Source organism: Wyeomyia smithii, chromosome 1 (assembly GCF_029784165.1).
Source record: "Wyeomyia smithii strain HCP4-BCI-WySm-NY-G18 chromosome 1, ASM2978416v1, whole genome shotgun sequence".
Taxonomy (NCBI): Eukaryota; Metazoa; Arthropoda; class Insecta; order Diptera; family Culicidae; genus Wyeomyia; species Wyeomyia smithii.
In genome coordinates this window covers 164,858,685-164,880,708 of record NC_073694.1, presented here as the reverse complement: position 1 = coordinate 164,880,708, position 22,024 = coordinate 164,858,685, and the positions used below count along the sequence as shown (strand labels likewise).

The window sequence follows — 22,024 nt, the reverse complement described above, 5'->3', positions numbered from 1 at the left end:
CATAGGTTCAGGCACTTGTGACGGGTCTGGTGGCTGCGTTTAGCAATAACAAAGCGCCCAACGGGATGGGATGACTGTGCGAGGTGATATGTGTTAGTTGAACAAAAGGTGTGTTATATAACAGACTCAACTGAAGGTGATACGATGTTGGGCTTGGAAGAATATATCTTCCCTGTAGTTTAATTTGATACAACACCATGCCGGAGACAGTGAGACTGCGGGTTCGAGTCCCGTTTGAATGAGGTGTATTTATTTATTTTAAGCCTATGCCACATCTTCAAATCTCGTTTATATTTCGCATTTCAAACTAAGATACAACACTGTCTGCTTTGCAAGACTAAAACAAAAAATTAAAATTAGTTCGCAAGATTCTAGACTTTCAACTTAAGGATGGAGGTTGGAACTCTCTAAATTTCAGTTACGGTTTTTCGTCCTTGGATGTTCGTTTTCTAACAAAAACTGACACGCCTGCTGAATAGGTATGCCTTGAGAATCAAAGTTTCTCGTTTCTTGTCCAAACTTTTCACCTGCCGCTTTTGCTTCGGAGAAATATTCTCCAAACAAAAACCACCCGAGAAACCGGTACGATAGCATGAAGGTATCTCATAACCGTAAAATTTAATTGCGGTTCACGGGACAGCCATTTGTTTACCACAAAGAGCTCAACGAAGCTAGCCTTAATGTACGGTGTACGGGGAGAGAAAATTGATTTTACGCTCCTATAACAGTATATTACGGGTGATGAATCGGCCATAGATTTGCAGGTCGGTTTTATCTGATGTTTTCACGTGAGATTGCGGGCATGTTAAAATATGATACTTTTAGTTTTTCGATGTCGTTATAAGTTTTTCAATTTCTTAGTGAAAAAATCAACATCACAAGATGTGAGTTTCGCTAACTGAATGTAATTTACCTTTACCGCTAATTGAATGTATTTACCTTTACTTTTGATCAGTCTTAAACTAATACAGCAAAAGCCACCTCGACTCTAGCTCTGGATAAAAAGGAGAGGATTTTACTCACTACAAAGTGAACTGATCGTTGTAATTGAGGATTCGTCTGCTGACGCGTACGGTTGTATTCGGTCTTTGTAGCGAATTTTATCAGCTTGTTTCTGAAATAAAAATTTAACTTGCCACCCCCTCATAAGATGAAGTTATATCTGCAATAACATCCCGTGTACAGCCGGCGGTATGAAACGGCTCGGTATTGTAACAGTCATATTTACTACCTCGTGCACTGAGTTTCGCAGAGCGAATGCATGAGAAAGTTGCAATTCTGAATTTCATGTTTCATAGCCCAACCAATTTGTTATGCCATCCGTAGTCCTACGTCAAGCGTGCGTTTGTGCACTCAGGCGCAAACCTTTTTACTTTTTTCTATAACAGATGCGCACATAATCTCCGCAATGCATGTTGTATGAACTAAAAATGATGCATCAGTTACCGAGAACTCATTACTACCTACTCGCTTGCGGTTACAGATTGGAAGACTTTAGTCCGAAACTAACCACTACTGGACCCAAACGACTGTGAAGAGCGCAGGCTGCGGATATCTCGACTGGGTTGATAGTTCTGAGTTAGGGTTTCAATTTCACTAACGATGCTTTTGCTATGCAATGTAGCTAAAGCTCGCAGGGTAATGAATTTTTTATCCGGATTATGCTTTGAAAAATTCAAGAGTATTCTGTTTTTGCTAAGGCAAAAAAAACAATAAGGTAAGTGAACAAAACTGTTTGATGTCCATCAGTTTCACTGAGTCGTTTCCATTACGCTTCGCTGGGCACGCGGTAATTACTTCCAGGCACAGTGTCTTAATTTAGAGATTTACATTTCCTGGCATGAACTTCGTCTATTTTGCCAGCAAGAAAACAAGTTTTACTAAGAGCTTCCTGCTACTCCGCGAGCTGGTTTACGTTTCCTTAGGTACAAGCGGTTATTCACCAGCGGTTTTCCTTTGTCAGGTCGACGTTAAGTAAATGGAGAAAGTTACCCTCCTCTGCCCACTGCTCGATGAAATTCTCGTGCGCCCAGGTGCGGAACGTGCCCCGAATTCAGTGCTTCCCGATTTCAATTCAAGACGGCCTCTCTTCGGTTCGTTGCCTCATGCGAAAACGGCCGCTTACACGAGATTTCTAACAGATATCAGCCGGCCGGACCGAGGCAAGTTCCCCATGGTGATTCGTGAGATGTCAGATTTACACTTCTCCGGATGGCGGTTAAATACATATCTGTGATTCGAATCGAGCTGACGTATGGCAGAAAATGGTCACCCGCTGCGGGGGACCCAGTGGGTGGGAGGCTGCTGGAACGTATTCTAATGACTTTATCAGTCTCGCTCGGTTTGATCTAAAATATCTTTGCTTACTGGCTGACAAATGGCGTGACTGGAATCTCGAATGGTTAGCAGTAATCTGACAAAGCAGATGGCGAAGTCCCTCTTCATTTTGCTAACTGTCATTGCAGAACTTTCGATGGATTTTGTTGGCTTTTTGAAACAAAGGAAGTTACTCAAAACGTCCCATAGCCAATTTGGATCCAATTTTCAGTCACATGTGTAAATCGAGTGTTTAATCATATTTCAAAAGCTTGAAAAGTAGTTAAAGTATACTTACGCACAGCGAGAAGGTGGTTCAGAATATGTTTAAACTTTTATGAGAATTTCTCATAAACATTATTACCTACAGTAGATCGCTAAATTGAACAATTATTTTCACCGAACACGTAATTGATTGTCGCAGTGTAACAAGAGTTGAATCTGTGTATTAAGTTCAAATTACTTTCACGGACCGAGAAGTACGAACTCTGTTCGAAATTGCATCCTTCCGCTTCGAAAGGGGTCAAACAGAGCGAACTCTCTGGTTGGGTATGACAATCGAGTCATATTGTTTGACGTGCTGTCAGCTGTTGTCTTGGATGTTATAAACATACAGTAAAAACTTTGCTGCTGGATTGCTTCCTTCCGACTGTTCACCGCAGCAGACAAAGTTTCGTCCTGCACTAGAGCGCAGCTTCGGTTTCGCAAGTCGGTAGAGAAGTTGCGAATGTTTATTAGCAAAAAAAGGTCCCAGTACACGCGAGAAACGGGAACCACATAATGCAACGTATTCGCTTACGGAATTTAATTTCAAGAAATGCAATTTCCTCCCACGGAACGTAATTCCATTACGGTTAATGGAATTTGCAACACTTTTTGACATGTTTACTTCGCAGCAGCCAACACTGGCGAAAGTTCAATTGATATGATCAATTTGTGCATCTTCATATGCTGGGAGTGCCGTCTAAAATAGACAAATTATATTGATATGATTGATGAGCATAAGTTCGCGTATTGAGGGACCGTTATTTATTTGTCACGTGAAAGGTTTTGTATATTAGTGTCGTCGGAGTATAATCGAATAATGGAAATTATCCCATCGGTTCGGTTACCAATATTCGATTTTCGTAAATTATTGAACTCAGTAAAGGTCTGTTTTGATAATATATTCTTTAAAGAACTTTTTTTTATCAAAAATGTTGACTGTAGCGATTTACCAAGTTTCCGAAACAATGCCGATAGTACAATGTGTCTTTTGCCTCAAATCATTATTCTGCTTCCACGATTACTTTCTCATCAGTGCTGAATCTCTTGTCAGTGGGCATTCAATTAAAGTTTGAGAACTCTCCCTGGGGCTCCATCAGGAGAATAAGAGAAGAATGAGTAGCGATTCGAATCTCAATGCATGCAATTTTGCCATCGACTTTGTCGACTTTCTTTCACATATATGAAGTCTTGTTTTTGAGATATCATCTTTTGCTCGCTCCAACAACGCTAACGTTGTTATTGATTGTGTTTCTTTCGCGATACAGTCGATGAGTTTTATTCTGTGCACGTCCCAGAATACAAAAATCATTACCTTTCCAGCCGACTGTTGCGTTTTTTGTTCATGCCACGGAACGAGTTCGTCGTGTTTTGTGCACAGAATGATGTCGACGCGAACGTTTGTATGGCTCTGAAAGCTGTTCCGCATCATCAACACGATGTTGTTTTTATTCGACTGTGAACTCATATAGTACGCACTTGGTACAGAACTTTATCGTACCCTAATATTAATGCACAATTTCAACACTTTACACTTTATATTTTCGAGTTTCGGCAGTCAAAATAGGTATATGTACTCAAAGAAAAACCGATTTATCGGTCGTGAAAATATATTATTTTTCAATTAAAAACAAAAAGAAAATGTAAGAGAGGCCCTAGTTGGCTTTCCAACGAAGCTTTTCCGTGATGGCGAAATAAAAACGTTGTACGACCTTCATTTCGAAGTTTCGAATCAATTGTTTGCAGATCGTTGCTCTCCAGTTACTCTAGTACACCAAGAAACCTGATCAGAAAAGCATAACTAAAAAGTTACAAAATTCTATCAACGTGAGATACAAATAACATATTTTGATACAATTCATGTCATATGATTTCAATAACATAATTAAACCTGAATGAGTTATACCTAATAGCAAAACCTGGAATAAAGTTGTTCTGAAGCAAGTCTAACCAATTTTTCGTCTTTATCAAAACTTGTTGTTTCTAACAATGGTTGTTATTATGCTCTTCTATATACTATCTTGTTTTGTAAGAAAGCTGATATGTTAGTAACAAAGTTTGATATGTATTTGATATCAGTAGAATCATTTCTGTTATTTTAACACCTAACGAAATCAAATTGAAGCACAGTCTGTATGGCTTTTCCCATAACAAACTAACAGCTTCTGTTATATTTTGGTTTTTTCTTTCTGATCGGGAACTTAAAATCCCAAAGAAATTTTCGATTGAACGACACTGAGGCAGATTAGTTGGGTTGCGTGCATTGTGTACAAATTGGGTCAAATGGTTGTTCAGGGGCGATTTTGTTTTTGCCGTAATGTGATGATGCTTTATCTGCCCAAAACACATAGGTACCTTCCATCGGCATGATTTTTTTGAAAAAATGGATTCAAAACTTTCTTCAAATATTCGTTCTGGTATGTATATATTTTGATTAATAGCCAAACCACTGGACTTGAACCATGATTTGACAAGAAGATCGAAGTCTTTTTTCGTCCAGGAAATTATACACAGTCGAAACCGAAAGCTTGTCGCTTTAAAAATCACAAATAAAACAAACATTACTGGCATGTAATTGTTACCCGTTACAGTCTCCATTTTTTTAATGGTGAATTCTGTATATAATTGAATCCGAATAACTGCCATCCCCTCGTCTAGCATGTTTCCTTCACAGATTACACGGGAAATATTACATTTCCTCACTACCACTCCCGCTTGCGTTACGTAATACCTGGACGGAATTTCATGAATCATTTGAGAACATATTTTAATTTCGTCTAGTCTAGTCTAGTCTAGTCTACACTTACACAGCCAGTACTTGAAAGGATCCTAGAAAATAATATCCACCATTTAAAAATAAATGATTTCCATACATTTTTTGTCAACAGCCAGGCTTACTGTGTAGCGCAATATAATACAATATAATCTAAGACAGGGCCCAAGTAACAAAACGGGTTTTATCAAAGTTTTATAGCGCTGTTTTGACTTTATTGAGCGCTATAAAACTTTGATAAAACCTATATTGTTACTAGGGGGGACATACCGTACCAACCGCTTCGTATGTAAAAAGTAATATAATTCGTTGGGAGTGACAGAGCTAAGAAAGTAGACTCCTTTGTTGACCAATTTCCTGGAATGGAACATAGGTATTTTCTCCTTATGTTCGGGTTTCGAAACCAAGAATATAGCGCCTATACTCGCTTCAACTGTTACGGTTGGAACTGGAGTACTAACTCTAGTCCTATTATTTTAAGCTTATGATTATAGCGCCATTGCTCACTCTCTTAAAGGAATACGGAATATTATTATTATTTATAAAATATACGACAGCTACCGTTTGTCAAATACCAATTGTGCACCTGTAGATAAATTAAATAGTGATAAAGAACAAAAAAAAATGAAAATAATGATGAACAATAATGAGCAAAAATATGCGTAATTCAATTCAAGTTTCAATTAATGTATCGCGTGTTTAGAATCATTGAATTCTGACTTGCAAACAATTCGCAGAAAAATGGGATGATCTCACCAAATAATGTTTCCCATAATTTCAATCGGCTCTTTTACATTTCGTGAGTCTGTCGCCTCCAATCGTTCCATTTTCTATTGGTATGTTTTTGGTCACATTCATTCCATCCTCTGCAATCTAATTTTATCGAGCTGGGCTTGCCTCTTTTAGCACGCGCTAGGTTGTTATTTCCTTTTCCTATGGGAGCTGAACTCTTATTTTCATCATACACTGCCTCCTCTCACTCAAGATGTTCTTAATTTCCCGGTCACCAACCAACCAGCCCAGCCGGAGCACATCCCGCCAATCCGATCCACCGGGATGCTATAGCAGAGTACGGCAAGTTTACTCCACTCCTGCCAACGCAAGATCACTATCACTTCTCCCAACGCGGTCTCTTCCCTCTTCAATCTCCAGACTCCCAACGTTGCATGCTCCGCTACATGGTAACACTGTGAACACCTTTTTTAATCGATCTTGAATTGCAATTCATTTCCGTATCCCCCTTTAGACCGAAAAAAACTAAACTCTAACTTCTTTGATCCTTAATTTTCCACGAAAATCTTCAGATACACGCAACCACTTTTTTTGACTCTCAATCCATCCGGTTCTTTGCATTTTGGTACGATAAACTATAAAATGTTTGTATACCTATTATCATAATTTTTGCAAAAACATTTACCTAAGCGGAAAATTTTTCACATCCACTCACGGTCGCAGTTTGCTTCGATCTCTTGAGAACATATTTTAATTTCGTAGTGCAAAAATAATAATTATAGGCCCCCTCTCCTCCACACTTTTTGTATAGATCTTCAAAATTTTCCATATATTATACATTATAGAGAGATAGCATCCATCCTGATTTTGCAGGACATGTCCTAATTTTGATATCTCATTGCACAATGGTCCAGAAACCGAATTTAGAGGGAAATTCTAGAGCTCTATAGCAATATTCTAGAGAAAAACTTTCTATTACATAATTGTTATACATGATGAATCACTTATTCAAAGATTATCAAAATTTGGGGTGACCCCAATTTTCGATAAAACCAGGTATCTAACTTTTCACCTTCGGAAATAGACAAAACAGTTCTACAGTATTGTATCCCTATTGATTCTCTGCACGTTGTAAAAAAGTTTTTCTTTATCTTTGAAAATAACCGATGGAGGTTACAAAAACCCTTTTTTGCTCCAATTTTTACTATCTTTCTCCTCTCTCTCCTCTTTCTCTCCTCTCTCTCTCTCTCTCTCTCTCTCTCTCTCTCCTCTCTATCCTCTCTCTCCTAGCTCTTTTCTCTATCACCTTTCTCTCTTCTCTTCTCTTCTCTTCTCTTCTCTCTCTCTCTCTCTCTCTCTCCAATAGAGATATCCCAATCCGCACGAGAGTCACAAATAAAATAGGACTTGTTTGTTACAATTGTGCCCCGAACTTTTTGAAAATAATATGGAAATTGTTTTTGTAATCGAGTAACCATTACTTTTTATAGAAAAACTTGTGTTTATTTTCTTACAAAAGACACTGAAGCTATGATCAGAAAACAAATATTTCTTTTATTTTGTTTCCGTAATCATTGAACTACAATTCATTTATTTTTCTCTGAAAAGTCACAGACGAAATCATTTCACTTGTGAAACGAAAGTATTTTTTCCATTATGTAGTCACGGTGATAATTTGAAGTACAAATGGCCTTTTGTCTTAGAAAAGTCACCAAAAAATTAAGAGGTACATTTAATTTTTTCTGACAAATGCACAGTGACTTTTTAAAGAAATAGTTTCCCCAGTTAGTCACTGTGACTTTTGTAAGAAAATATTTGACAAAAGTTTTGTTTAATAGAGTTCGTGACCTTTCGAAAAAACTTATAAGTTATCAACATTGTCACAGTGATTTTGGTAATCATCTATTTTGGTTTAAATGAAAATCAGAAAAAGTAAACATCGGGCTTTGACTAACAAATGTTACTCTTTAGTCACCGTGACTTTTGTAAGAAAACATATGCCAAATGTTGTCATTGAAGAATATGTGATGTGTAACTGCCTATCCTTTTTTATTTTAAACAAGTAACAAAAAATAGTTCAACTTGATAAGGTTACATATTCCCTGAAACTAACGTTCGAATGGTATTGTCTCAAATGAGTCCCCGTATCAGTTAATCTTTATTGAAGAATCAAGAAATGATCTATAACCGGAGGAATGCATCTTGTTTACAAAAATCATCAAGAATAATTGGTGACGAACACCTGAAATTAGTTGGCTCACTAAAATGGGGGAAATACTTGCTAAAAGCGGCGAAAGTAGTCCATTATAAAATTTAGCCATAATATGATTTAGACGTTTTCCTTGAAAATTTTCATGTATTTTGTAGCAAGATTACAACAGGAGTCACTTATAAACAAACATTTGCCTTAAAAGATCAACAAAATTATTTTTTCGTGTTTCTAAAGTATTAAAAATTCTACGAATACTATCTAAAACTTAACTTTTTGAAAGCGCGTGAAAATTTTAAGGGGTAGGCGATATACTTTCTCTATGAAAATGGGATTGCATTTGTAAATAGCTCTTGGCATTTATCGAAATTTCCACTTGTTTTATGTTATTACTTATGTACACACACTCAATCATTTCTAAATTTCATCCGCGAAATAAAAAAACATTAGAACAGCAATGTTCGCGAGATGGTCACGAATACTATGTTTTATTTTAGAACTTTGTCACGAAAAATATTCACGAGTGTGTTGATAAAAATATGTCTCGCGGTGACAATTTAAAAAAATAATTGAAATGTTTCTGGTTTCTCCTATAAATATCACGTCAAGTTAAATCTATGTAAATGTAGAAAATGTCAAGTTAAAGATATGTAAATGTAGAAAATTTCTAACAAACCATTTTGTGACAATTACCAAAAGTTTGTATAAGGCTCTAAGCACCGCCTTTTCGACGCTTTTTCAGCATTCCTGACCATTTACAGAACATGTTCGTCATACGAATATGTATCTTCTCTTAAAGGTCAACAACATGTCATTTGTGCGGACTGGGATAGAGACAAATGTGTCTTTCAAATTGAGACATCTTTGTCTCTTTTCTTTATTTTTGCCTCAAAAAGAACAACAAACATTCGTAAAGGCATATTTTTATAAAAAAATATCAATAACTTTAAATAGAATTGAGATATTTACGATATCAGCATTGCAAATTGTTTGAACCAAGATTTACGAAGAAATGCGACAGCTGTCATTATTTTTTTTAACCGAGCAAAAATTACTGAGACCAAGGTTCTCTTCTTCCCTAACCGAAAAACGTTCCAGCAATAAAATCGAAATACCCTTAGAAAAAACGCCTCTCCGGATCTCACCCAAAGCCTACCGGGCTAGAAACTAATATGTGGGTCTCCAGACGAACGCGACGATTTTCTCCGCAAGCGAAACTATTTTTTCCTCTCTGTAGGGCAACACACTTAATTTGTCTCGGCAAACTTCCCAACAGCTGATCGAGCTCGGTAAAGTTTTTAACAAATATCAGCAATATATTATGACGAACATTCAGCAAATATATCGATCTACCGTAAACCAGCAGATATTGACATTTTGTTTGCCGAAGTTCTTGAAAATTCTGCCGAAAACTAGTAGAGTATTTTGCTGAATTTCTCAGTTGTTGTGTTCTCGGCAATAAAATCTAAGTGTGAAAGAAATGTATTAGCTTTGTTATTTTACTTAACTAGTAAACATTGCAAAACACCCCCCCCCCTCCCCTTTCCACACTATTTACTTCAAAAACCTCTGGGGAATATATCAGCGCCAGGTAGTATCACTAGGTGCAAACCACTTAGCGAGTATTCTATTTGTTTATTCTTCAAATAAAAATGACTTAAATTAAATTTTTGATAAAAAAGGTGTTATTTTCATTCTACTCCGGTATCTTTAGGGTTGTAACGCTTTGCTAGATCCTCGCCCTCTCCCCTCTCATGCGTAACGTATTTTATGGATGTTCCCTTACGACTTTTCCACGTTATATTATTCAAATCAGAATTAAAAAAAAATCTGCAGTATATAGTTACTTAAGTCAAAATTATATAATTATTATTATTATTTATTGAAATAAATCCATCCGACTAGCAGTCTTGATGAATAAGTGAGTGTATGGCTGGGAAAAGCCACCTTGAAAGTCACTGGTAGGCGACTATCAAGGCGGCATAAAAACCCAGCATCTTTTTAAAAAACAAAAACATATACAGAGATATTACAAAAATTCGATACAGATAACATAGATAAAGTCAAAACAAACAATACACATTAATTACCTCTACTAGAAATTAAAATTAACATTTTGACGATTATAAACCAGAGCCATCCAACGAACAGGTTCATGTTGGCCATAATTCGTGCGGTGTGCGTTGGTCTGCAGTAATCGCTGATGACGTTGTGGACGAAGAGGGCATTGCAGCTGAAGCATTGTCAAGATAGCGGGGCAGTCATAGCAACCAGTGAGGATTTTGTGCACTGTTCTGGCCAGTATGTCCTTACGACGTTCTTCAAGGGTTTTTATCCCCACCAGCAGGCAAAGGTTTTCGTATGGCGGCAAATCATCAGGGTTCCTCCATGGCAATCTGCGACATATCCTTCCGATAAAGAGCTTTTGAATGCGCTCGATTCGCTGTATCCAAAAATCGTAGTACGGGTCCCAAACAACGCAGGCAGTTTCTAAAACTGAGCGTACCAGAGAGCAGTAGAGTGTGCGCTTAGTACCAGGATCGTGAAACTCCTTTCCAATCCTAAATATAAAACCAAGTTGACGATTGGCTTTATTGATGATCGCAGAATAATGCTGCCTAAATGACATACTAGTGTCCAATGTGGAATAATGGGGGTCAAACTTCGAAATGTGGATGATTACAGCTTGCTAGGGGTACCAAAAATCGTAAGAGCGGTCAAAAAGATGTAAACATTGTTTCCAATCAGTTTGTCGTCTAGAGCTATTTTTCTGCTTACGACGACCAGTGCAATAGTTTTGTCCAAAAATATTTTCAATATTACCATTTTTATTTTTAAATTCTCCAAGTTAAAACAAGTAATTCCGATCAATATTTTGGAGTTTTTTTGCTGTAAATTACTGCCACCTCGTAGCCATTTCGGGTTGTGGAACTGGTATTGGCGTTCTCCGTTACATATGGTCACGATTTCCTTTTCTCCCTCTTCCCACTATATGCGTAAAATACTGAATGGAAGCCCCCTGTCTCCGTCAGCGCTAATTGTCGTTTTCAATTGACAATCGTCAGGTGATAGTAACGCTGTTAATCTTCGCTTTCAATTGAAAATCATTTCTTTGCTTTTCAGCTGTCAGAATCAAAGCATGAGCTTTCGAGTAGTTTTCATGTGACACACAAAGTGCTCGAAAATAGAACAAAAGCTTTTCAATTAAAAGCAGAGGAAGCAGGGCAATGCGTCGCGATGCCCTGATAATTGTCAATTGAAAATGACTATATCTGGCTCTGATGAAAACATCTGCGTACAGTTTCAGTTTCAGATGAAAAATTGTCAACTAAAATAATTGGCCACTTGTGTGTTGTGTTGTGCTCAATTAATACATTTTACACGTTTTACCCAACCCTTTAGTGTCCAAGCTCGTGTTTAGACTTCGATAAAATAACCATTAAACTATTGAAGTTTTACAGTGATTTTACTGAAGCCCGCCGAAAGGCGGGATTGGGCACTAGAGGGTTTAATAATGCAAATATTTTTTTCCTGGATTTTATAACACAATCACTCAATGATGAATGAATGAAATTTAATTTAGTGATCGCAGGATCAGCATTCTATGCATTTCCTGATTTCTGCCATCAGTTTCCTCTTTCAGTGTTGAAAAGTTTGTCAAGGTTCGTGTAGAAATTCATTCAATTTACCCAAGAAGTAGCTTAAGGTGTTTTGTTTACATCCCAGCAAACAAATTGTCTCATATACCTCGTGCTCAACTATGTTAAGTGAACCCTTATTTGGTTAAAAATGACAAGATAATATGCATGAAATTCGCCTATGTGTACAAATCTGGTGGCCTTATACGCACATTGTAAAAAAAATATTGTTACGATTTTGTATAACTTTGCATGCCATCCTAAATGGCCTCATTTGAAACTTTAAACAGCATTCTTTACGACTTAGGAGAATGACGCATTATACAATTTTATATGACACGTTAAATTGCTTGGTATATAATAGTTGTTCCCGAACTTTTTGGCTCCGTGGCCCCTTTTGCTAAACACAAGAGCTCCGCGGCCCCCTATGCGAAGCTAAGAGAGCTTTGCGGCCCCCCAGAATAATTTCAGATACAAGTTATGCTACGAGGCTGCGTTTTTAAGTCTCATATCGTTCGCAAGTCTTATTTGTTTCACGTTTTAGTCCTAGTCCTAGTTCAACTAGTCCCTAGTTGAAAATCCGCCTTCACAGAGGCATCGAGAAAAAAAATTCAATTACCTGTCAAATTTGCCAAGAGCTTCGCGGCCCCCTAGGTAAGTCTCGCGGACCCCTTGGTTGGAAACCGCTGGTATATAACCTAATATTGCGTTTTATAGGATTTAAATTTTATACGATAAAAACAAATTTAATGTTGTCTCATGGAATTTCAAACTTGAAAAGAACATTTGAGCGATTTAGAATTAACATCCTTAACGTATGAGGAAAAAAATCCGAACAAACTTCCAATTCCAAAATAAAATCTTGCGTAACTTATTTTTCTATACTTGTTTGTTTATTCAAGTAATGTAACACATTTACAAACCTCATAGGAAAAACTCAGCTCCACATCGCGCTGATTTCCTGATCTTCTGGGGTACTTGCTTTATAGCTTCCTGAATTCCGGATGTTTCAATTGTTTTGATGATGATGATGATGATGATGGTCCCACCTCATACCCCTACATCGGTTTGAGCTGGTCGATTTATCTATGAAAGATATTATTTAGAGACATACAATGTAACCAGTAGGCAAACAAATAACGGACTGGTTATTAATACAGACATAGTAACCCTTCGAAAGAATAACAATAATTTGAAAATAAAAAAAGCGATTTTCCATTAACATCATTGATCCAAGGCTCATTCAAAACATTTCCAACCCGAAAATTATCTGGATTTGGTTAGGAATCGAACCTAACATTTAGGAGATTTAACTAATCAGAATTGGTTCTGGATAACGATCCAGAACTACGAGAGAGATCCTATGATGCTATAGTTCTCGATAACGAGCTTTACAGTCCACAGGCAAACCCAAGCCTTTTCAGTTTTTTCTCCCAACCCTTTGTTATAAATCGTGAAAACAGATAAATATTAAAAATCTTGGTAAAGATATATATACTATTACAAACCAAAAAGCAACTTATCAACCCGATATGCCTTTTGTTTCAATTTCAGGGGTTTAACCCTGATGTACTCAGTATCCAGATTGTCTATGTCAGTCTACGCGCGCGTGGCTCAAACATGTGTAGTCAACTCATTTTTTTAACTCTACTATTTAATATTATTAGCTATATTTAAACAAAAATCCATCATCATCAATGAACATAATAACTTAGTGTACCAGATAAACTTAAAAAAAAAAACTTAAATATTACAATCTTCTCCATAATTAACAAAAAGTTCGTTGAAATCTGCCTACAAAACAGACTTATGTGTGAAATACAAAGCCTTTTAAACTCCGCCAATGTTGCTGCACGTTTCACTTGTCTGGGCATCGAATTGAAAAAGTTAATTCCTTTGTACAACAGAGAGTTCTGTGATCTACTAAATAAAAAGTGTGGTGTTCTAGCGTCCTCCGCGTTTCTAGTGTTGTACCTATGAAAATCACTTCCTTTATCAATTCGATCACACAAATATCGAGGCAGCATATTATTAAAAATTTTATAAAGAGACACCATTGTCAAAAAATATACTCGTTGCTTCACAGAAAGCCATTGCAACGCGTCCAGCATGAAACTTGAGGAAGTGTATCTATTTCATCTTAATATTAATCGCATTACTTTATTTTGTAACCGCTGTAATCTTAATATTTGTGTATTATTTGCAAGGAATAAGATGGATGAGCAAAAGTCTATATGTGGTGAAATGATTGACTTATACAACAAAATTTTACTACTAACAGTCAATTCATTTTTTAAACGACACAGAATACCGTATTTTTTAGCCATTTTTCTGATGACGTTGTCAACGTGAGACTTAAAAGTTAACTTGTCATCAATGATTACTCCAAGTTATTTTACTTCATTCACGCGATGAATCATCTCACCCTTAATTGCAATATTTACGTCTGGTCTGGAGTTGGCCGAAGAAATAATCAAATATTTTGTTTTGCTAATGTTTAGTTTAAGTTTTTTTAAATTTAACCAATTCGCCAGATAATGTAAATCTTGGTTTAATAGTGTTTCAACATCATTTGGGTTTTTAGCCGCAATAAACAGAACAGTGTCATCGGCAAATAAATTTACATCGCAAAACCGTAAAACTCGCTTCATGTCATTAATATAAATTATAAACAAAATGGGCCCTAAAACACTTCCTTACGGTACACCCAGTGTATTAGCAATGGAAACTGATTCAGAATCATAAAAACGAGTCTTCTGAGTTCTAGCACACAAATAGCTTTCAAACCATTTGTATGCTGTCCCTACGATACCAAAGCGCTTCAATGTTTGCAACAATAAGGGCCTAGAAATTGTTTTAAAAGCGCGTTTTAGATCCAAAAACACCGCAAAAATAGTTTCTTTAGCCTCGATTTTCTCTTTCCATTTTGCTAACACCAAGTTCAATGCAGACTCACAAGAGTATCCCTCTCGATAACCTGATTGTTCTGGGATTAGCAAATTATTACTGTTCAAATAATGCATTAGCTGGCCTTTAACAATTAGCTCCAAAATTTTCTCTAATGTGTGCAGTATATTAATTTGAGCTCTTTGTTTTGAGCTCTTACTTGAATTTTATATCAAACAATCAACGTTTTTTGCTCTGCAACCTTTATGGTAGATCATTCGTTTCAAGAAGGCTCAGAAAATTTCAATAGACTGCAGCTGTGCCACATTTTGAGGACTGTATTCTTTCGGAATAAACCCGATAATGCCTTGCCGCAAATCCGCCAAAGTTGCATTGCATAGTGTGACAATGCAAGGTCTGGCCAAAACACTAGTTTGTCATTTTTTTGGTACTTATATTCTAAGTTTAAAACCCATTTCATGCAGATACTTTTTCACCGTTTTTGGATCAATCTGATTGGATCTGATTTGGATGATCTGACCAGGCGTTTCCGCCCTCAATTTCGCTCGAACTTTGCTCTCAGATTTCTTTTTGAAGGCATTTCCATTCTCGAAGAGTTTGTCAAATTATATATATTAATTTTTTTTCTATTATTCAAGATCTTTAGAATAGTGGAACACTTCTCTTTTAGATTTTTCTTAATTTTTGCTCACAAAAATTCAAATAAATTTCTTTTTTGAGCGAACAGTCCACATAAGCACTGCTGATGGTTGCATGCAGCCGAAATACGTATCTGCGGACGGTATTCGATTAGAGGGTGTTCGATTTTTTGTAGTAGAATTAAATGGAAACATAACCTATTCTCAATATTCACAAAAATTGCAAATCAATTTACGACGATCTTCTTCCGACAACGCCTTTTTCCCAACTAAGCGTCACTTGACAGAATCGACTGGTCGTGTTACCAGTGCAGCACTCCGGAATCGTAGACCAATTCAAAAGTTGTTCGGATTTTTTTCCTCACACGTTATACGACTTCTGGTTTGCTGGGACTATATATTTACCATTGTCAGTTTTCTGAAAATTCGAAAAAAATGGCGGTACCGGAAAGTAACGTAGTTAACTGATTTTGCGCCAGCTTCTAGAAAATCTTCTACTCTCTCATCAAGACATGAGAAAATAATCTGGAATCGTGCAGTTAACGGTGAGTCTTGACGAAACTCTGAGCATCGAGGAGAAATACGATCAGAATGGATGTTATATTAGTAATTAGAATTACTAGCGTGTCGTGAAAGCGTTTTAGCGAAATCCAAATGCTTCGCCGGAAATGTGTGATCATTGGCTTTATATTATAGAACTGAGTGATCATGTTATGTATCGTGGATTTTTTCTCCCATTATAGCGAAATAAAATTTTGTTACGGGAAGCTGTCCAAAATCTATCTTCATATATGTGTGTTAATGCATAAACAGGCATCCTTTGTACTACGTCAGAACCTTCTCGTACATCTTTCGAACTCGTGGTTCAGTCAGACTAGGTTTTGCTTAAGCCTCTTGTTAGGTTCCTTACAGATACGGAAAGAACGGTAGTCTCCTGGTAGACGAATACTCTGTACAGTGCTATATTTTCTTGCGATATCGCGATCCAGGGGTCCTGGGCTTCCCGATTAGAAAGACAAAACATAAATGTAACAGAAGCTGGCAGTTTGTTATGAGAAAAACTTTTCAGGTTGTGTTTTCAATTTGATCTCGTTAGGTGTTAAAATAACAGAAATTATAACAAAAACGATTCTACTAGTACCAAACTCATATCAAAACTTTGTTACGAACGGATAAGCTTTCTAACAAAATAAGATAGCATTTAGAACAGTATAATAACAGCCATTGTTAGAATCAACAGCTTTTGATAGAGACGAAAAAATTGTTAACAACTTCATTTCAGGATTTGTTATTATAACTTATTCAGATTCAATTTTGTTATCAAAAGCAAATGGGAAAATACAAAATCGTTTCAAAATATGTTATTTGTCGTTGATAGAATTTTGTAATTTTTTAGTTATGCTTTTCTGATCGGGTTACCTTGATTGATTTCAATACCAAACCAATAACTGTCGAAACGCCGCGCCGCCGCGCTACAGCTGACAATATTTCCGGATTCTAAATGAAGTAAGCTTTATGAGGTGCTCTTTGAAAACAGTTCTCAGCAGTTCAGTCTGGTCGAGGTGATGTTGTTTGCAAGTGTGAATCAGGGATACCAGATGTGCAGATTTGTCTGCAAAACGCAGATTTTAAGAATCCGTTTGCAGATTTTTATTGATTTGCAAATTTTTGCCGATTTTCCATAGTTTCTGAAAATTTTTGTCAGAGTCTTCTTACATTTGCGCAGATTTTCTCAGAATATGTGCAGATTTTTGCAGACTTTTTTCTTTGATTTTTTCAGATTTCAAGCAGATTTATCCGGCTTCTCGATCAGTTGCAGACATTTTTCAAAAACATCTGCCATCTCTGGTGTGAATCTGGCTACATTACGGGCGTACATTGAACAGTAAAATTTTAGCCGCGATAACGGGGTGGAGTTGAAGAGAAGTGAAAAAAAGGTCACCAGAATGGTGGAACAGAATTGCCGTATAAGTACCGTGCTGGATCGAAACCCGTACAGTATCGAAATCCGTACACCGTGATGTGTTTTTTTCAGTTTTAAGCATCCGTATGATGATTACATGTACAATGTACATGTAACTATCATATGAATTTTCATTTTTATGATGCTTTAAACTGAGAAAACATCAAGGTGTACGGATTTCGATACTGTACGGGTTTCGATCCAGCACGGTAAACCGCAAGGATGTCGGAGCGCGTAGTTACAATGATCTGGAAAATGGAAATACGACCTAGTAACATTAATGCTTTGCTTTGAAGATATTTGAATAAGAACAACTGTTGCTGTCAGCTTGTGCCGACGAGACAACTATTCAGACCTTTTTTCGGCTTGAATGCTTGACTCCGTTGGTGACACCAGGCAGGAGTTGGTTCAACTCATCATTTTTACGGGTGGTCAACTACGGATAACGTGGGATAATTTAGGATTTTTTTGTTGCCTCGGTAGCATTATCTCCCCAACTTCGGCAACCAAATATTCTATAACAGCTGTTGCATCAAAAACAACGCGTTTGGTATAATTTCTTTTTCTAAGTAGACAGCAAGTATGTCTTTCTCGGATGTGAAGACCAGATTGTGAAATCTATCAATTATTAATATTTTCGTGGAAAGTAACAGCTTGCTATTGGTACCAATACCAAGTTTAATATTATTTTTTTGTACTGTCGCATTTCCAGGCAATTATCTGCTATTGATCTGAATTAATGATTAAACCGTTCAACTGTCACGGGCAGCCTGTCTGGAGATAAATGATTTGATTGACTCAAATCGTTAGGGCAATATGTAAAAATAATTGATCTTCTAGACGTTATTCTTCATTAAATCACCAACACATCTTCTGTCTGATGTACGATTTATTGGCCCAACTCGAATATGCACGTCCCGCTAAGTTTAATGAGTGTGTAATCAATTTTCCAGTTCCCGCTCGTTTCTGAACTGTCTAAAATGATGTACAGGCGGCAGCCACAGATAAACTATTTTAAAACGCTTTATGAGCAATCAACCATCTCCGGCCCGTGAGCTGCCGAGGATTGGCGAAATCCGTCGAGAATCCGGGCTGAGAAACATCTGGTACCACTCGAATTGCACGGCAATTGTTTATTTGAGGTTCAATACATTGCGGCGTGTAAACAATAATAGCCATTAGATTTATTGGCACATACGCTTGGGCCGTAGCGCCTATGCAAGTAACCCCTCCCCAAGAGGAGTGAGAGGAGGGGTGTTGGGATTGCCGGGTTGAAACTCAAACACCTGAGGTGAGATAAATTGAGCGCCTCTTGCTCGTTTCTCTAGCTACACAAACACCAAATGACGAACACCGGACCAGCGGGTCGTTGCTGTCTCAAGTGACGCGCTTGGGATTGTGCATTCTGCGGGATTTTAAAGCTAGCCTCTTCCAGGTACAGAGGACCAGTTTCCAATGTGATTACATCACGCATTTTAAAGCTTTAAAAATAAATTAGTTGAGCTAAATTCATCGTGTGTTCGTCAGTGTTGTTTTTCTTGTTTTTCATTTTCCTTGGAACGCACAACCGTGACGTACGTACGTGTGTGCCCCTGAACGGATCGCAGGAGTACCAGTTTATTTGCGTACACACTCTAAACAGTGCTTCCGGAATGTAAATAAAACAAAGCACGCCGCGATTGCTCGCAAAGAAAGAAAAATATTGTTTCGCATTGAAGCTACACATAACAGCGAGCAAACGAGCTGCGTTTGGTCGGCGATTGTGAATTTTGCGCTAACCCTGAGATGGCGACCGTGGCTGGATGATGTGATGATTAATCAATGCAGCGCCGCCGCTGCTGCCGGCGCCATCGGGAAGTATTGATAGATAGCCAAACAAACTCATGAGGAACCCGGTAGGGAGCCACTGCACTGATAGCTGTTGCTTGGCTGGATTGAACATTAATGGATCCCGATTGTTTATTTTCGTTGCAATCATCTGTGAGGTAAAGGTTTGTTTTGAATGGTGCATTTGAAGTCTATATTTATAACACGACGGTTCTTAAGTAACCGACAGTACGCTATCGAACTGCTTTTGAGGTTTATTCGGTAAGACTTTCGAAGCGTTTTTTTTCTGTTACAGATACCTATTTGCGGTTACTAGCTTGTTGTGTTGTGGTTTCTACAAACAAGCTCGAGGTTATGTATAATCGAAGCAATATAAGCTTCATGCGGTTGAAAACCCTTCTTCCCAGAGTGGGAAACCACCCGTAAATTAAACAAACGAAAGTTTTCTCCATTGAGAGTTACACGAGTCGGATTCCCGAAGCAAAATTTTGACAGGATATCTAATCTCAAATTTTATCGAAAATTGATACGCCTCATTTGTATTGGCATAAAATATGTCTGCGATCAGCCCCAAGCAAAACCGCACCTCCTTGGATGCGGTCACCCATTGCTAATGTGCCACGTAAGACTAACCATTGTTGTTCTCCCGTTTTCCATTTGCAGATCGTCTACTGTGGACCGAGCAGCCGGTGGCAGGACAATACCCGGCACATGCCGCTTCCAACGAAAACAACGCGCACCGGTAGTGGCCAAGGACAGGACATTTTATAACCGGAAATGGAGCAAACATCCGTCACATACTTCTAGAAGGTCTATTAATCAACATACTATCCTGCGTTGCGTCTTCGAATTGCGTTGTTCCTGTTGTTTGGGAGCGCTAATACGTGGACAATTTCCCGATTTCAATGCTGTCACCTTTTATCAGCACCACTAAACAGGATGAACCCCATATTTCACACTGCTACTAAGTCCTATCAGCATCCGGAAGCAAATTCTTTCCACCTTCGCCTTTGCTGTCGTCCTCTTCGTGTTAGCCATCGGAGGGATTTCCGTTGGCTTCAAATTGACTCCGAGGGATTTTCGCACAAGCAAAAAGGTGAGTCGATATGCATGGTGAACGGATTAAATGCTCTCGAGAGTGTTTCTTGATACCGTTCCATATGATAGCACAACGTAAAAGGGAAAGTGATATTGTGGGTTTTTCTTCCGTTGCTAACTTCGTATCTGTTATTCCAAGATTAGCACTTTACGGTCCCTTGCCAACGAAAGGCCTTTTGGTGTTTAGGCTCATTCGATTTAGTTTGGAATCATTAACATAATCTTTTCAATCTATCTGAACTTGTTTATTGTAATGAGCGGAACACCAAAGTTCAAATATTTTACTTTCAATCCCATAAAACTACATGTTAACCGCTTTGAATGGGACAGTCTTGAAGATCTTTTAATCAGCAAGCTTCGACATCACGTAGGATCAGACGAAAAAGGTCATACATTTTCATCTAAAAAGTGACGGCTCTCGTCTCTTGTCCTTACACCAGCCGTAAACCACCTGATGCACAGCTTTCGAAACATATAGTAGTTATCTCCGAAAAGTTTTCAAAGACACAGGGCAACAATTTTCTCCAAAAATTTTGTTTTATGATAAGCAGTACATATTTGGGGTTCCGAAATAATGTCTCTCGCTGCAGTCCACAATCGATCATTTTGTAAATTGTGTGGCGGCGCTAGGACAAATAGTTTTTCATCAGAAAAAATTAATTCGTGACCAGTGTGCCGTGAAAATATACTTTCAGTTCTGAAAGGACTCGGAAACATCGTGCACTTTTTTTGTTTCTGTGAGCCTTAATCCAAAGTGTTAGTTGAAGAATCAAAAAGCTGCAGAAGGCAGTTGGTTACTCGTTGGGTTGCTTTATTTATAGACCCTTACAGGGCAGCGTGTACCTCTATCGGATTTCGGACTTTCGCTAGAACACTAAAGAAAAACGAAATACCTAAATAAACTAAAACACTTATCGCGTTTATTCCTCGTTTCCCCTCCAGCTGTCGGTAATAAATTTATCCGTGTCGGGACTTCCGAGGATTTTTCCGTGCTACTTCAGCAGCAGACTTCGGCGGAACTGATACTTTCCCAACTGCTCCTGCAGCAGACTTCGGCGGGGTGTTTTCATCGCTCCTTATCACTAAGCCGGGTTATTTTGGGAAGGTGTTGCTGAAAACACATATTTTTAGAGTCAAAACGGTTTCACGGTGTTTCAAATACCGTTATTATAAAATAAAATACGCCATTAAAACTTTTAATGCCAGTTGGTTTGTGTTTCTGTCCTGCAATTCTGAACCAAATTTGAAAATCATCGTTGGACTAATTTTTGAGTTACGCCCTTTTAAAGTTTTAAGGAGGATTTCTCATTCAAATGTACTTAAACAACCCTTCCAAAACGAACATAAATCATAGTAAGTATTGTTTAGCAGACAACATGTGCCTCTTTGGTTGGTTGGTTAATGACTGGACCAAAGGCGCATAACAGTTTCCACTAGTGAACCTCAGCCTTCCAGCTACCGTACCCCTACCTTCTCGTGGTACCAACTGATGTGCGAGTAACCAGTGGAAAGATCGGGTAACCAACCCTGGTGAGACTGCTGGTCGCATGCTGACAGGGGACGGGGCTTCCTTCCTCGGAAGGGAGTTTCCTGGGATCGACACCAACAGAAGCGTTCTAAGTAACGCAGTGCCCTTCTCAAGTCCTGGTAGTGCCCGGG

At 37.9% G+C, this 22,024-nt stretch overlaps 1 protein-coding gene across 1 annotated transcript in view; it reads left to right on the top strand.

The window, feature by feature from the left end:
- Positions 1 to 22,024, top strand: part of LOC129728215 (allatostatin-A receptor-like) — a 280,889-nt gene that overhangs the window by 212,996 nt on the left and 45,869 nt on the right. The window contains exon 4 of the mRNA XM_055686637.1: positions 19,931 to 20,363. Within this exon, the coding sequence (XP_055542612.1) occupies positions 19,931 to 20,038 (108 nt within the window). The 3' untranslated portion in view covers positions 20,039 to 20,363. The remainder of the gene's footprint in view (positions 1 to 19,930; positions 20,364 to 22,024) is intronic.